Below are 17,959 nucleotides of genomic sequence, written 5' to 3'. Positions count from 1 at the left end.
CAATCCTGTAATGATAAAGTATGTCTGAACGTGCCAAGGGCTACCATGTTGAAAGGGTCTGCCTGAGAGTGATACCTCCGCAGGAAAGAACAGAGCTGAGAGACAGAGGGTGAGCGGAGTCCTGGTAGCATTACTCAAAATGTGCGCAGAGCCGGAACTTCCTTTGGATGTTTCCGTTTTCTCAACCAATAATAGCTTTTTTTGGATTAAACAAATTTGAGTTGGGGTCTCCATTGCTTACAATCAAAAGGTTCTATCAGCTCTAATCAACAAATAATAGTGTAATGAAATTTAAATGTTATCTGGAAAAGATGTCTTGGGAAAGTCCTAGGAGCTCAAATAATAGAGTATATAAAGAGAAATAATATTAAACATCACTGAAAGCATTTTGAAGCTAGTTTCAAAAATTAAACAAATTCTTAACTGGGAATGATAGGTGAGAAAAAAGTTACTATATTTTCACTTTCCATTTTTGAATTTCACAATTTTGAGTATGGCAAAGTATTTTAGTCATATGTGGGGCATTAATATTTTGAATATTATAATTGATATTTAAGTAAAGGCTTTAATTTTTCTTCAATTACATGTTTTTAAAAGTTAATTCATTCTTTTAAAAATTGATTATGAAATATTTCATACAAATGGAAATACACTGGAAACATAAACATATAAAATAATATAACCAGCACCTATGTACCTGTCACCCTAAGAAATATATCATTGCAAGTTGAAGCCCCCTTTTTCCCTCCCTGGACAAATCCCTCTCTTTCCCTCCTAGAGGTAATTACTATTCTGAATTTGTTGTCATTCCCATGCATTCCTTCATACTTTACCATACATGTATGAATGCCCAAACAACAAATAGTGTTATTTAGCAGGTAACTAAGCTTTACATAAGTGGTACAATAGTATATATTTTCTCCAGCTACTTTTTAAATTAGACATTATATTTATGAGATTCATTCATGTTGAAATAAGTATCTCTCCTTTATTCATTTTCACTACAGTATATTATTGTATTTCAAGTTTTTAATAGGTTAAGGACCCAGTAGGGGGTGGAGGAAATCTATGAAATAGAATTTTCACCAACCTATAACTGAAATTTAGAATTCCTTCAATTATAAAGCAGGCAACCAACCATAGTAATATGTGACTAGATCACCATTAGAAATCACAGATATTTCCATATCACATTTATGCTTAATATAGAAACCTTGAAATATAGAGTAAGGCCATTAATTATTTTCTTAAAATGCTTAACACTTTAAATTTGCATTGATATTTTCTTTACAAAGTGTTTTAATGACTAATACCTATCCAGTAATCCCCTGGGGAGGTATTTTCCCCATTTTACAGAGGAAGGTATTGGAGCTAAAGGGTTTGTGTGATTTATCCAGACACCCAAAGTGTGTATTTCATACACAAAGACACACACCGTATGTATACACACAGTGAGACAATCTATGTATTGCATTTAGGCTAGGCATACCTGGTCTTACTTTCCATTCTATCTTTTTTTTTTTTTTTTCCAGTTCGTAGTCACCTGAGTTTTTTGCTTTTATTGATTTTAGCGTCTAATATATAGTGTCAATTATTTTATTTTTTAAACTTTTAAACTTTTTTATTTTTTTAACATCTTTATTGGAGTATAATTACTTCACAATGTTGTGCTAGATTCCGCTGCACAACAAAATGAATCACTATATGCATACATATATGCCCGTATCCCCTCCCTCTTGCATCTCCCTCCCACACAGCCTATCCCACCCATTTAGGTGGTCACAGAGCACTGAGCTGATCACCCTGTGCTATGCGTCTGCTTCCCACTAGCTATCTATTTTATATTTGGTAGTGTGTATATGTCAATGCTACTCGCTCACTTCATCCCAGCTTACCCTTCCCCCTCCCCGTGTCCTCAAGTCCATTCTCTATGACCGCATCTTTATTCCTGTCCTGCCCCTAGGTTCAGAATAACCTTTTTTTTTTTTTTTTAGGTTCCATATATATGTGTTACCATACGGTATTTGTTTTTCTCTTTCTGAGTTACCTCACTCTGTATGACAGACTTTAGGTCCATCCACCTCACTACAAATAACTCAATTTTGTTTCTTTATATGGCTGAATACTTTTCCATTGTATATATGTACCACATCTTCTTTATCCACTTATTTGTTAATGGACACTTAGGTTGGTTCCATGTCCTGGCTATTGTAAATAGTGCTGCAATGAACATTGTGGCACATGACTCTTTTTGAATTATGGTTTTCTCAGGGTATATGCCCAGTAGTGGGATTGCTGGGTTGTATGGTAGTTCTATTTTTAGTTTTTTTAGGAACCTCCATACTGTTCTCCATAGTGGCTGTATCAAGTTACATTCCCACCAACAGTGCAAGAGGGTTCCCTTTTCTCCACACCCTCTCCAGCATTTGCTGTTTGTAGATTTTTTGATGATGGCCATTCTGACTGGTGTGAGGTGATACCTCATGGTAGTTTTGATTTGCATTTCTCTAATGATTAGTGATGTTGAGCATCCTTTCATGTGTTTGTTGACAATCTGTATATCTTCTTTGGAGAAATGTCTGTTGAGGTCCTTTGCCCATTTTTGGATTGGGTTGTTTGTGTTTTTGATACTGAGCTGAATGAGCTGCTTGTAAATTTTGGAGATTAATCCTTAGTCAGTTGCTTCATTTGCAAATATTTTCTCCCGTTCTGAGGGTTGTCTTTTCATCTTGTTTATGGTTTCCTTTGCTGTGCAAAAGCTTTTAAGTTTCAGAAGGTCCCATTTGTTTATTTTTGGTTTTATTTCCATTTCTCTAGGAGGTGGGTCGAAAAGGATCTTGCTGTGATTTATGTCATAGAGTATTCTGCCTATGTTTTCCTCTAAGAGTTTTATAGTGTCTGGCCTTACATTTAGGTCTTTAATCCATTTTGAATTTATTTTTGTGTATGGTGTTAGGAAGTATTCTAATTTCATTCTTTTACATGTAGCTGTCCAGTTTTCCCAGCACCACTTATTGAAGAGACTGGCTTTTCTCCATTGTATACTTTTGCCTCCTTTATCAAAGATAAATTGACCATATGTGCATGGGTTTATCTCTGGGCTTTCTATCCTGCTCCATTGATCTATATTTCTGTTTTTGTGCCAGTACCATAGTGTCTTGATTACTGTAGCTTTGTAGTATAGTCTGAAGTCAGGAAGCCTGATTCCTCCAGCTCCGCTTTTCTTTCTCAAGATTGCACTGGCTATTCGGGGTCTTTTGTGTTTCCATGCAAATTGTGAAATTTTTTGTTCTAGTTCTGTGAAAAATGCCACTGGTAGCTTGATAGGGATTGCACTGAATCTGTAGATTGCTTTGGGTAGTATAGTCATTTTCACAATGTTGATTCTTCCAATCCAAGAACAGGTATATCTCTCCATCTGTTTGATTCATCTTTAATTTCTTTCAACAGTGTCTTATAGTTTTATGCATATAGGTTTTTTGTCTCCTTAGGCAGGTTTATTCCTAGGTATTTTATTCTTTTTGTTGGAATGGTAAATGAGGGTGTTTCCTTAATTTCTCTTTCAGATTTTTCATCATTAGTGTATAGGAATGCAAGAGATTTCTGTGCATTAATTTTGTATCCTGCTTCTCTACCAAATTCATTGATGAGCTCTAGTAGTTTTCTGGTAGCATCTTTAGGATTCTCTATGTATAGTATCAGGTCATTTGCAAACAGTGACAGTTTTACTTCTTCTTTTCCAATATGGATTCCTTTTATTTCTTTTTCTTCTCTGATTGCTGTGGCTAAAACTTCCAAAACTATGTTGAATAATAGTGGTGAGAGTGGGCAACCTTGTCTTGTTCCTGATCTTAGAGGAAATGGTTTCAGTTTTTCACCATTGAGAACAATGTTGGCTGTGGGTTTGTCATATATGGCCTTTATTATGTTGAGGTAGGTTCCCTCTATGCCCACTTTCTGGAGAGTTTTTTTTTTTTTTTTTTTTTTGGTAAAATAGCTTAATCCTCTGTCAAAACACAAACCAACACACTTTGGGGGGAGGGGAGGAGAAGGAGGCAACACAGTCTAGCCCCATGGCTCATTTAGAAGAGGACATGAGATTTAAAAGCCTCACCCCACTGCTTACCCAGCTGAGAAAAAGTCACGACCCTAACACCCACTTATAAATATCTCTTGTTATATTAAAAAAAAAAAAAGAAATTTCCAGGGCCCATCTGGCTCTACTCCTGAACAGAAAGGGTTAACCTTCAAAATTCAATATCAGGGTCCCGGGATGGGGCTGGTAAGGAGAGGCAGATTGGGAAGAAGGAGGGTGCTGAAAAACAGAGAGGGACAAGCCAATGTGTAACTGGGCCCCTCCAAAACATCCAAAACAGAGAAGGGGGAGGATGACTGTCAGAGACAGAAACCAGTGTTGTCCCAGGGGTTGTCTCACTCCTGTCCCCAGTGTCAAATGCTCTGGAGTGATCTGTCCTTTCAGACACCCCTGTGAGGTCCCAATATCAGGATCCATCCTTTCCTCTCAGTCCCAGCCCATTCAACTCACCACCGAGATTTTAAGGTCCTAAGAGGGAGCAGCCCCCCGCCCCAAGTAAGAAGCGTGAGGAAAGTTGGAGGTCCTTCCTGGGAGGAGGGTTTTCCGGGGGTGAGCCACATCTGGGGCCCCCCTTCAGTCCCTGACCAGGCAGTAAATGTGGTGCTGGGCCCCCTGCTCACTGGTGGAGACCTCGAAGACATAGGCGGTGCAGAGCAGCAGTTCCGGGGTGTCTCTGTTTGTCACCACCTGGAGGATGGTGAAGTTCTCCAGGACACTGTTCATCATATAGTGCTTGGGCAGCTTCCGCAGCTTGTGCAGAAAATTCACCAGGTACTCACACATGGGTGAGCGCAGCAGGCGGTACACGAACCTCCCGTCCTCCAGCTGGGCACACTCTGTCTTGGAGGATCAGGTGAGGGTCATGTGCTCCAGGCTTTCGTACTGGCTGCTTACTCCATAGAAGCCACCACTGCTACCGCCGGCCCCCACCTCCTCGCCACTGGGGCCCCAGTTCAGGTCCGCCCAGAACTTGACCAGGAAGAAGGCGTGGGGGGGTGGCCCATGATCATGCAGCTCCTGCAGACCACCCTTTTTCTCAGGGAGTTTGTCATAGATCTGCCGGATGTCCACACTCTCGGGGTGGGGGGGCGCTCCGGGGCTGGGGCAGTGCTGGCTGATGTGTACGAACAGGTGACTCTCGTAAGAGTCAGCTGCATCCAGAGGTTCCACAAAGGCCGAGAACTCCACCAGCTGCAACCGAGCAGTGCCCAGAGCCCGAGCCTGCCAGGCTGGGGGTGATGGGGCAGGTGGGGGCAAAGCAGGAGGTGACAGGACTTGGGGGGGCTCATATCCTGGGAGGTCAGTAGATGGAGGAGTCAGTGACAAGGAGAACGGTGTCTGCGAGAATGGCTTCACATCTGGAACATTCCAGGGGGCCCCAGAAACCCCCGACCAAAACTGGAAAAGCTCTGGGGCCTGAGGACCGGCGGGACCAAGTTTGGCCTGCAGGGAAGGTGCTGAGATGAGCTGGGCTGAGGACGTGGTGGCCATTGTCTGGAAAGCCTTGTCCTTGGAAACCTGGTCCACATTCAGGGCCTTGAGCTTGGACTGGATTTCCCTCGATTTCCTTCAGGCCAAAACCTGGATATGACTAGAGACCTGTTTGCGAGTTCGAGTCTTCCCTGTTCTCAGCTTGATGTAGCGGGCAATCAGTTAATTCCGACCATACATCTTGCCTTCATCGGACAGGATGATTTTCTGCTAGCCACAGGGTGGGTAGATGGCCAGGGCCTCCTGGAAGCTCTGCTCGATGTCTGGACTCCAGACACCCTCTGCGTCTGGGAACCCGGCTCCCCCCGCCCCCTCACTGCCGCCAGTGCCCTCCTCGTTTCCTTCCTCACTTCCTGTCCAGCCACTGCCATCATCCAGGGGGGCCCCAGCCCGGGGTTCCCCCATCTGGGCCTCCCGGCCTGGGTCTGGGGAGCTACTCTGTAGAGTTTTTATCATAAATGGGTGTTGAATTTTGTCAAAAGCTTTTTCTGCATCTATTGAGATTATCATATGGTTTTTATCCTTCAATTTGTTAATATGGTGTATCACATTGATTGATTTGCATATATTGAAGAATCGTTGCATTCCTGGGATAAACCCACTTGATCATGGTGTATGATCCTTTTAATGTGCTGCTGGATTCTGTTTGCTAGTATTTTGTTGAGGATTTTTACATCTATGTTCATCAGTGATATTGGCCTGTAGTTTTCTTTTTCTTTTCTTGTGACATCTTTGTCTGGTTTTGGTATCAGGGTGATGGTGACCTCGTAGAATGAGTTTGGGAGTTTTCCTCCCTCTACTATGTTTTGGAAGAGTTTGAGAAGGATAGGTGTTAGCTCTTCTCTAAATGTTTGATAGAATTTGCCTGTGAAAGCCATCTGGTCCTGGGCTTTTGTTTGCTGAAAGATTTTTTTTTTTTTTTTTTAATTTTATTTATTTATTTATCTATTTATTTATGGCTGCGTTGGGTCTTCGTTTCTGTGCGAGGGCCCTCCCTAGTTGCGGCAAGCGGGGGCCACTCCTCATCGCGGTGCGCGGGTCTCTCACCACCGCGGCCCCTCCTGCTGCGGAGCACCGGCTCCAGACGCGCAGGCCCAGCAACTGTGGCCCACGGGCCCAGTCGCTCCGCGGCACGTGGGATCCTCCCAGACCAGGGCTCGAACCCGTGTCCCCTGCATTGGCAGGCGGATTCTCAACCACTGCGCCACCAGGGAAGCCCTGCTGAAAGATTTTTAATCACAGTTTCATTTTAGTACTTGTGATTGGTCTGTTTATATTTTCTATTTCTTCCTGGTTCAGTCTCAGAAAGTTGTACTTTTCTAAGAATTTGTCCATTTCTTCCAGGTTGTCCATTTTATTGGTACATAGTGGCTTGTAGTAATCTCTCATGATCCTTTGTATTTCTGCAGTGTCAATTGTTACTTCTCCTTTTTCATTTCTAATTCTGTTGTTTTGAGTCTTCTCCCTTTTTTTCTTGATGAGTCTGGCTAATGGTTTATTAATTTTGTTTATCTTCTCAAAGACCCAGCTTTTAGTTTTATTGATCTTTGCTATTGTTTCCTTCATTTCTTTATCATTAATTTCTGATCTGATCTTTATGATTTCTTTTCTTCTGCTAACTTTGGGTTTTTTTGGTTCTTCTTTCTCTAATTGCTTTAGGTGTAAGAATAGGTTGTTTATTTGAGATGTTTCTTATTTCTTGAGGTAGGATTGTATTGCTATAAACTTCCCTCTTAGGACTGCTTTTGCTGCATCCCATAGGTTATGGATCATCATGTTTTCATTGTCATTTGTTTCTAGGTATTTTTTGATTTCCTCTTAGATTTCTTCAGTGATCTCTTGGTTATTTAGTAGCATATTGTTTAGCCTCCATGTGTTTGTATTTTTTACAATTTTTTTGCTGTGATTGACATCTAGTCTCCTAGTGTTGTGGTCAGAAAAGATACCTGATACGATTTCAATTTTCTTAAATTTACCAAGGCTTGGTTTGTGACCCAAGATATGATCTATCCTGGAGAATGTTCCATGAGCAATTGAGAAGAGTGTATCCTGTTGTTTTTGGATGGAACGTCCTATAAATATCAATTAAGTCCATCTTGTTTAATGTGTCATTTAAAGCTTATGTTTCCTTATTTATTTTCATTTTGGATGATCTGTCCATTGGTGAAAGTGGGGTGTTAAAGTCCCCTACTATTATTGTGTTACTGTCAATTTCCCCTTTTATGGCTGTTAGCATTTGCCTTATGTATTGAGGTGCTCGTATATTGGGTGCATAAATATTTACAATTGTTATATTTTCTTCTTGGACTGATGCCTTGACCATTGTGTAGTGTCCTTCTTTGTCTCTTGTAATAGTCTTTATTTTAAAGTCTATTTTGTCTGATATGAGCATTGCTACTCCAGATTTCTTTTGATTTCCATTTGCATGGAATATCTTTTTCTGTCCCCTCACTTTCAGTCTGTATGTGTCCCTAGGTCTGAAGTGAGTCTCTTGTAGACAGCATATATACACGTCTTGTTTTTGTATCCATTAAGCCAGTCTGTGTCTTTTGGTTGGAGCATTTAATCCACTTACATTTAAGGTAATTGTCAATATGTATCTTCCTATTACCATTTTCTAAATTGTTTTGGGTTTGTTTTTGTAGGTCTTTTCCCTCCTTTGTGTTTCCTGCCTAGAGAAGTTCCTTCATCATTTGTTGTAAAGCTGGTTTGGTGGTGCTGAATTCTCTTAACTTTTGCTTGTCTGTAAAGGTTTTAATTTCTCCATCAAATCTGAATGAGATCCCTGCTGGGTAGTGTAATATTGGTTGTAGGTTTTTCCCTTTCATCACTTTAAATATGTCCTGCCACTCCCTTCTGGCTTGCAGAGTTTCTGCTGAAAGATCAGCTGTTAACCTTATGGGGATTCCCTTGTATGTTATTTGTTGCTTTTCCCTTGATGCTTTTAATATTTTTTCTTTGTATTTAATTTGTGATAGTTTGATTAATCTGTGTCTTGGAGTGTTTCTCTTTGGGTTTATCCTGTATGGGACTCTGTGTGCTTCCTGAACTTGATTGACTATTTCCTTTCCCATGTTTGGGAAGTTTTCCAGTGTAATCTCTTCAAATATTTTCTCAGACCCTTTCTTTTTCTCTTCTTCTTCTGGGAGCCCTATAATTCAAATGTTGGTGCGTTTAATGTTGTCCCAGAGGTCTCTCAGACTGTCCTCAATTCTTTTCATTGTTTTTTCTTTATTCTGCTCTCTAGCAGTTATTCCCACCATTTTATTTTCCAGCTCACTTATCCGTTCTTCTGCCTCAGTTATTCTGCTATTGATTCCTTCTAGAGTATTTTTAATTTCAGTTATTGTGTTGTTCATCACTGTTTGTTTGCTCTTTAGTTCTTCTAGATCCTTGTTAAATGTTTCTTGTATTTTCTCCATTCTGTTTCCGAGATTTTGGATCATCTTTACTATCATTACTCTGAATTCTTTTTCAGGTAGTTTGCCTATTTTGTCTTCATTTATTTGATCTTGTAGGTTTTTACCTTGCTCCTATGTCTGTAACCTTTTTTTTGTCGTTTCTTTTTTTTTTTTTTTTTTTTTTTTTTGGGGCTGTATTTCTGTCTTATTTGTTGTTTGGCCTGAGGCATCCAGCATTGGAGTTTGCAGGCAGTTAGATACAGCCAGGTCTTGGTGCTGAGATTAGGACTTCCTGGAGGCCTCACTTTGATTAATATTCCTTGGGGTCTGAGGTTCTCTGTTAGTCCAGCAGTTTGGACTCAGAGCTCCCACCACAGGTGCTCAGGCCTGACCTCTGGTCTGGGAACCAAGAACCCACAAGCTGTGTGGCATGGTAAAACAGAAAGAAAGAAAGAAAAAAAGGAGCAGTACATTATCAAAGAATAAAAAACAAAATTAAATTATAAAGATATAAAAATATATTAGGAAAAATAAAAATATAATGGAAACAACTGCAACAAGGTAAAGTAAAACCACAACAGAAAAAAGAAAAAAAAAAAAAAAAAAAAAGAGGGGTGTGGAGGGAACAAGCCAAAAGGAGCAGAACAATAACAAAGTACAAAGAATAAAATAAAATTAGAAAAATAAAAGATTTATCAGGAAAGATAAAAATATAAATGAATCAACAACAATAAATCAACAAGGTAAAACAGAACCCCAACCTAAAAGAGGAAAAAAGAAAAAAAAAAAGCTTTGGCTATGGGGGGCAGAGTTTAGGCGGGGGTGGAACTTAGGCAGAGGTGGGGTTTAGGGTGGGGTAGGACCTAGGCGGGTGGGGGGGTGACGTTCAAGCGTGGGGCGGGGCCTCTTCTTAGGACCTGGTTGCTGGGGGTTCCTCCCATCCCCTTAGGTGTCTGTGGTCCCCCATCGGTGCCTGGTAGGTGCCCTAGTTTGCAGAGACATGAATTCTGCATTCTCCTAGTCCGCCATTTTGACTCCACCCTCAGGCCATTAATTTTTGACATTGTTAGTTGCTTATCTTGCTGCTATATCTAATTATTTAATGGGCTAATAAAAATACATATATAACTTTTTTAGTATGCTGATAATCATATTTCAATATAATTTGTTTCTTTGTAAACCTATATATTATATTTAAAGGCATTAAATTTTTGAAAAGATTTTTCTAAGAAGAGGTTCGTAGGTTTCATCAAACTGCCAGAGAGGTCCTTTGCACAAACAAGGTTAAGAACATTTGCTCCCGAGCAACTCTACTCCTAGGCATCTACCCAGGAGATAGGAAAATGTATGTCCATACAAAGACTTGTATGTTAATGTTCAGAGCAGCATTGTTCATAATAGCCAAAGAGTGAATGGATCTATCCATACATTAGAATAATACTTTAGAATAAAAAGAACTAACTGCTGATACAGGCTACAACATGGATGAACTTCAAGAACAATGTGCTAAGTGAAGGAAGCCAGATCTAAAAGACTACAAATTTTATGATTTCATTTATACAAAATGTCCAGAAAAGGCAAATCTATATATACAAAGTAAATTAGTGGTTTCTTGGAGCTGGGGGTGAAGAAGATGGGATTAACTGCAAATGGGCATGAGGGATCTTTCTTGACATAATGGAAATGTTTTAAAATTGGATCATGATGATGTTGTATAACTCTGTAGATTTACTAAAAATCATTGAACTGTACATTTAAAATGGATAGCATTTATGGTATTTAAATTAAACCTCAATGAAGCTGTTAAAGAAAAGCAAGGACCTTTGCTCCATTGTATGATCAGACCATTTATTTATTATTCTATTAATGGATATTTAGGTGGTTTCCATTTTTTGGTTTTGCTATTAATATCAATATTGCTATGAGCATTCTTGTTTATTTATTTATTTTTATTTTTGGCTGCGTTGGGTCTTTCTCTAGTTGCTTTGCGCGGGCTTTCTCTAGTTGCGGTGAGCAGGGGCTATTCTTTGTTGTGGTGCAGGGGCTTCTCATTGCAGTGTCTTCTCTCGTTGTGGAGCACGGGCTCTAGGCATGCAGGCTTCAGTAGTTGCAGCATGCGGGCTCAGTAGTTGCAGCACACGGGCCCTAGAGTGCATGCGCTTCAGTAGTTGCGGCACGTGGGTTTAGTTGCTCCACAGCATGTGGGATCTTCCCAGACCAGGGATCAAACCCATGTCCCCTGCACTGGCAGGCAGATTCTTAACCACTGTGCCACCAGGGAAGTCCCCTATGCATCTTTATCTGTTGTAATTCTTTGAAGCCTGACTTAAAGGAATGGGGTTTTTTCTTCCTAGAGACAAATTCAAATTTATTTCTTCTAGGGCCTGGAAGCAGTTTCAACCCAGGACCACCTTAAAATTAGTTTGGCTTGAGGTTTTTGAAATAAAACAGATGTACGAATCTGGGCCACAAACTCTTGAGAACCAGATTGTGGTTTCACATTTTGGTGAGGGAATTGCCCTGACATCACTACTCTCCAATAAGATTGAGACAAATGAGGAAATTTTTTTTCTAGTTCACCTTACCATTGAGGGTCTAGCTATTTGAGGATGGGTCATAGCTTTATGCATGAATTTCCTATCACAGTGCTTCACAAACTGTCTGTGAGCCATCATAAGCAGGTACTTTTTTTTTTTATAAAATATAATCAAAATTACTTACAAGAAAAATGGAATATTGCTTGGATGTTACTGCACTATGAAATCCCTAGAAAAGTTTCCAAACACTCTCAATTTCTGTACACATCTCAACATGGACTAGCAACATATAATTTGTAGACCGATCTGCAAACCCCACTTTGAGTAGCACTGTCTTATCATTCTTCCCACCTTGGGCAGGCCCTAAGCTTTATCTCCTGTTTCCACACCTCATTTGGCCATCAAAATGGAAGTTCAATGTCTGTTGAAATGGGAGATGTCACAGAGTCCTGGGTGGGTTGGATACTTATTAGCTTATCTCTGGATTCTTGCTTTCACTTCGTTTTCACCTCTAAAGATTTCTCTATATATCTCACTAGTTTGGCAATGTGTCAAAAGAGGTTCCCCCATGATCCTACACTCCCTTTCCTTACTGAAATGTATGCATATGTTTACCAGTAGACAGAGTATTTTTAACTGCATTTTTCATAGTTGCCGCAATCTGAAAATAGCCAACCGTTCCATTAACGATAAATACATTGTGATAGCCCTCCCCCCATACGCTATGTAGTAATAAGAATGAACAAACTATTGATACGTGCAACAGTGTGGATGATTCTTACAAACATGATGCTGAGCCAAAGAAGCCAGATATAAAATCGTATGTATTGTATAATTCCATTTAGATAAAGTTTTAAAACATGCAACACTAACCATCCTGAAGACGTATTATGTCCCTGCCTAAAATCCCTTCCATGCCTTGGGGAAGACTGATGGCTCAGAGGGGTCATAGGCCCTTCTGCTCTTGTTCTCTGAATGCTGCTCACTTGCCATGTTCCACTTGTGAAAATGCATTGAGCTCTACATTTAAGATTTGTTCACTATTTCCTGCATATACTTCATTAAAAATTTACTTAATAAAAATATTTAAAAATATAATATAAATATACTATTATATAATGTCTATAAATATAATAAATAAAAATATTTTAAAAATAGTTTATCCCACAGCAACAGTCACCAAGCTTCAAAAGACTGAAAGCTGGGCATCATTCACCGTCAGCCCTTCTCTCTCCCCCCAGCCCTGTCCAGTCAGTAAGCCAGTCTATCACCGAGTCCTGCAGTTGTCTTGTAAATACTTCCCAGTTCCATCCTCTTCTCTCCATCTCCTCTCCAGAACACCATCTCTCACCTGAGCTCCTTGCACCACATTTCTAATCCTCTCGCTGCATCTACTTTTACTGCTCTCCAGTCCATTCACCCCTCTGGAACCAAGATGACCTTACAAACAAACAAACCATGACCAGGGAATGTCCCTGCTCAAAATCCCTTCCATGCCTCACCATTGTTTTCAGGAAAAAGACCAAAATCCTCACTATGGTCGACAAGGCCCTGCCCAGTCTGGCCACTGTCCATGCTAGGGCAAGACCAGTCTCCCTGGATAATCTTTACTCCATCTGCACTGACGTTCTTTCAGGACTTGAATCTGCCACCTTCCTTTTCACATCGGCTTCTTCTTACATGTAGGTGCTCTGGCCCGAAATGTTTTTCCCTCCTTCTCCCCAACACTTTTTACCAAAGTAACTACTTGGAGATCTTAGCTTTGACTCTTTTTCAGTTAAGCCTCCACTGTTCTCTTTTTTCTTGCCATCCTTAATTTTTAATTTAGTTTAATTTCAATTTAAATAGATACTTGTGGTTAGGGCCTATCTAATGACCTAGTTCTAGAGGAACTAATTTAGGTTGGGGGGAGAGGCAGGTCAGGAAAGGGCAAGGGAAAAAACATGTAAATTGAGACTTGGAGGATGAATTGATAGCATCCAAGTGAGGAGTGAGGTGGGCGAGGGGAAGGCTGCGGGAGTGTGGTCAGGGCACAAGAAATGGGAGGGACATTCCTGAGAGAGGAAACAGCATGTGCAAATCCCCGGAAGTGGAGAAGCTTTAAAAAAGGGATTTTTAGTGTTGAATTGTTTTCTCTTTTAGAAATTTTATGGTATAATGCTTTTTTATTGACCCATGATTTAATTATTTAGTATTTTAATTTGGGGTACATTAAGTAACTTGTTCTGGCAAGACATGCATATCAGAGCCAATCCTCAAATATCCCACCTTTCCAAGTGGTTTCATTCCCTAAAGACTTAGTTAACAGTTCTTTGTTTTGTTTTTGTTTTGTTTTTTTTTTTTACTTAAGAGCCTCAGTTTCTTCAGATTGTACATCTTATGGGTAGTAGGTTTTATAAGTTTACTAACTGCTATCTAAAGAAGGGTTTTCTTTTGTTTGACCTTTTATTACCATTTTGGAGCCTATAGAGTTGACTGATTTCACCATCTCCATATTTATATTTATATACTTTTTTGATTTTATGTACTTTTTATTTGACTTTTACATAGTAAATAAGAGTAGAGATTCACTTTCTCATACACACCAAAACATTTGATACTTTGACTCAAAAAATCAGTAAAGGCAGACAGTGAATGAATGCTTACAACTTTAAAATGTAATTTAACAGCTTTTTTGTGTTTCATTTAGAGTCATCATCTTCCAATGATTTGAAAGTTGTGGATCTCATAGTATATAATTTAATTTCCATTGTGTTAAAATTATTCAAATGCTGGTCAGTAATTTCTACTTATCAGCAAGAAATGAATTTATAGTCTGGATGCTTAAATGTAATTTTTTGGTAGACTAATTGCTTCTCCAAAGCTCTTTTAATTAAAAAGGGATCTTACCCCATTTTAAACTCCCTTTCCCACAGATTCACTCATTTTCACCCTGACATCACCATCTATTTTTTTGCAGATTTTTTTGGATGTAAACCAAATTTTCTTGAAGAGTATGTCTCTATTTTTCCATTAGTTCAAAGGTTTGTAGATTTTGTGGACCAGACAAATATTCCTCAAGATGTTTATTATGGCTCAATAAACAGCAGTAAGATCTAAGGGTTAGTACACGAGCTGGGAACTGGAAGTTTTGAATTGTAACCCAGTTTGCCACGTTACTGTGGGACTTAAAGTGAACTGCTCACTAGGAAGATGCTGTTCCCCATGTTCAAGGTGATTCTATATCCATGTTGTGTAATTTTCCTTCATTTTAAAAAAGATTATTGGGCTTCCCTGGTGGCACAGTGGTTAAGAACCCGCCTGCCAATGCAGGGGACACAGGTTCAAGCCCTGGTCGAGGAAAATCCCACATGCCGCAGAGCAACTAAGCCCGTGCGCCACAACTACTGAAGCCTGCACTCTAGAGCCCACGAGCCACAACTACTGAAGCCCGTGTGCCTAGAGCCCATGCTCCTCAACAAGAGAAGCCACTGCAATGAGAAGCCCGCGCACCACAACGAAGAGCAGCCCCAGCTCACCGCAACTAGAGAAAGCCCGCGCACAGCAACAAAGACCCAACGCAGCCAAAAATAAATAAATAATAAATTAATTAATTTAAAAAATATATAAAAGATTATTAAAAAGTATTAATAATAATTAGTTGAACTGGATTCCCTGAAGAAGGTATCAGAGATGTGTGAACTTGGGCTTCTATTACTGTAAGGGCACAGGTATACATGCTAGTCCAAAGGACTGCTAAGTGGAGTGTACAAGCATTTATCCTCTTCTTAAGCAGCTCAACACCACTCAGGGCATTATTTAAACAGTCTCTATGCCTGTTAATGAACAACCACAGGGCTGTAGTCACAGATTCGAGCCTGCGTAGTTCAGAGTATAAAAGTCACCCAAATGCACATAGCGAAGTCATGCTGTAAAAGTTAAGAAAGCACAAAAAAGGGGAAGATTGGAAAATAAACTTGGTCACATAAATTGAATGTCAATAAAGCCATGGTGAGAGATTCACAAGAGAATATTTCTTACAGAGTGAAAAGAGGGGGACTTCCTGGGAACTGGGGACCTTCTGGGAATTAAGTGTAATTGTGACCTGGACCAAGTATCAGTGCTTTACTACTTTACTTTTCGGTTTATTTAAAGCAGCGACCTTGGGATCAAGCATGGCCAGATTTGATCCCAGGCTCCTCTTCTTATGGAGTGCCCTTGACAAATTATTTCACTTGTATGAATCTCAACTTTATCTTCTCAAAAATGAGGATAATTATACCTACTTCACAGGCCAATGTAAGAATTAAATGAGGTAATCCAACATTGGTTAAAGAATAATTCTCATCCCATCCCTCTAACAGCATCAATAGGCATTCATTCCTTACAGCGGTTTGCCATGGTTAAGTGCAGGGACTCTGGAGAGTGCAGCTCTCTCACAATTACAGCTGTGTGACCTTGGACACATTACTTGACCTCTCTGTGCTTCAGTTTCTTCGTATGTAAAATGTACTATTAACAGTGATTTCCCCATAGCGTTATGAGGATTAAAGGAGTTAATACATGTAAAGTACTTAGGACAGTACTCGGCATATAGTAAACATTTAAAAAGTGTTAGCTAAAAATGTTCAATAGTTTTGGATTCTTTCTAGAAGTGATTCATTTCGTCTTAGGTTTTAGTCACATAACGGGACAGGAAGAGGTGGTGACAGCCTTGCCAGCTGCAGGCGAGTGTCTTGTAAGTGAGGCAACATCGCCTGCCTGCGGGGAAAAGGTGGTGGTGGTGGCTTCCCCTAGTCTAGCGAGGGTTGCCGTGGATGGTTGCAAGGCAGGTCCCGGTGACAGCCTTTGTAGCCAGCAGCCAGGCTGCCTCGCATCCAGCCTTTGTTACCGACTGTTTCCTCCCTTGTGAAATGGGGATCATTTTCGCCTCTCCGGGTGTTGTGAGGATTAAATGAGGTGACTTACCTACGGCCCAAAGCCTGCACCAGCACAGAGCTACAGCGGTAACGACTGTTACATCAAATATATACAACAGTTGAGCCCTGTGGGATTTTGAAGGGAGGGAAACCAGAAGGCAGCTAGAAGTGGCCCTTCTACCTGTCTGAACTCGGCCTGGGTAAGAGGAAAACCACCAGTCTCTTCCTTTTGCAACAAAGTGACTACAGAGGTCTCCCCTTGGAAAGACTCCCCTTGTCTTTTCGCACTCCCCCCCCGTCCCCCTTCCCCGCCCCGTCCCCCCAATGCAGGCAAAGACACCATCCATTCCAATTTTATAATCTACTCATTTCTGTACGTGCGGGTTTATCTGGACTTGGTGGCAAGCCAAGGGTGGGTGGGGAGAGGCATTAAAACCTGGCAACCCCGCTCCCCCATCTCCGGATGCCGCAGGGCTCCTGCCAGCCGTCCTCGGTTAGAAACGTGCTTTTTATTTCTCTTCCCCGCAGCCTCCTGTGCAGCAGCTCATTACCACCCACTTCAATCACCGCTGCCAGCATCTCCCCAGACGTTTTCCCCTCCCCCCATTTCAGGGACATTGGTCGTAGCTGACATTTAAAGGAAATAAACACCGATTTAAAAAATTACAACCATCTCCGCCTGAAGAACCCAGCAGCAATGAATAATAGAACAGTCCAGCGAAGAGCGCCTGTCGGGGCTCAGCTCCGCCAGCCCTTCCCGCCACACAATTCCCCACACCCGAGCAGCACAAATCACCATTTCCAGGCACCACTGGAGGCTGCCAATTCTACTTTCGCTTAATCTCATTTTAAATCCGACTACAGATGAGGCTCGGTCGCTGCGGCGAGGAGCCGGGCGGGGGCCAGCGGGAGAGACTCGAGGCCTGGGTGGGAAAGAAGCGCGGGGGCCCCTCGCGTTTCGGGGCCGCGGGCGGATCCCCGGAACAAGTGCGGGCCGCCGGGGGCTCTGAGGCGGGCGAGCCCCGAGGGGCGCGGGGCGCAGCCGGCGCAGACAAAGAAGCCGGCGCCCGCTCCCGTCCCCACCGCCCCTCTACTTCCCCCTCGCCTCCTCTCAGGAAAAAGGAGGGAAATCTGAGGGGCAAAAGGGACTATCCTCTCCTTTTGCTCCTCCGGACAGCTGGGCGGGAGGGTTTCTCTCTCTCTCTCTGAGGCGTTTAAGTCCCTCCCTGCAGATTCGCGTACCTCGTGGCCCCGAGCCCCCCTCCCCCAACCCGACCGACTCGCATCCCTCATCTGCCCTTCAGTGTGAGAACTGGGCTCAGGAGCCGGGCCTCGCGGAGGCGTGCGCCCTGCGCCGCGCGAGGTGCGGCGAGCGAGCCCGAGTGGGCGGGGGCCGGGCGGGCGCGCGCGGCGCGGCGCGCAGGGGCGGGGGAGCGGCCGGGACACGTGTGGCGGCGGCGGGGGCGATTCCGCGCCCCGGGCTTTAAGAAGGTGTGGAGTGGGCCGGGTGCTTTCCCAGGCCTGGCGGAGGGGCGT

At 41.9% G+C, this 17,959-nt stretch overlaps 1 protein-coding gene across 1 annotated transcript; it reads right to left on the bottom strand.

Annotated features, from left to right (window-relative positions):
- Positions 1-4,669: 4,669 nt before the first annotated feature.
- LOC118900951 (transcriptional enhancer factor TEF-4-like) lies at positions 4,670-5,745 on the bottom strand. The gene is given in 2 exon segments (XM_036863854.1): positions 4,670-5,632; positions 5,696-5,745. A coding segment is annotated over 1 exon segment (918 nt). The 5' UTR covers positions 5,588-5,632; positions 5,696-5,745.
- Positions 5,746-17,959: the final 12,214 nt, after the last annotated feature.

Source organism: Balaenoptera musculus, chromosome 9 (assembly GCF_009873245.2).
Source record: "Balaenoptera musculus isolate JJ_BM4_2016_0621 chromosome 9, mBalMus1.pri.v3, whole genome shotgun sequence".
NCBI classification, from domain to species: domain Eukaryota; kingdom Metazoa; phylum Chordata; class Mammalia; order Artiodactyla; family Balaenopteridae; genus Balaenoptera; species Balaenoptera musculus.
The sequence above is the reverse complement of the archived record's forward strand: the minus strand, read 5'-3'. Positions and strand labels throughout refer to the sequence as shown.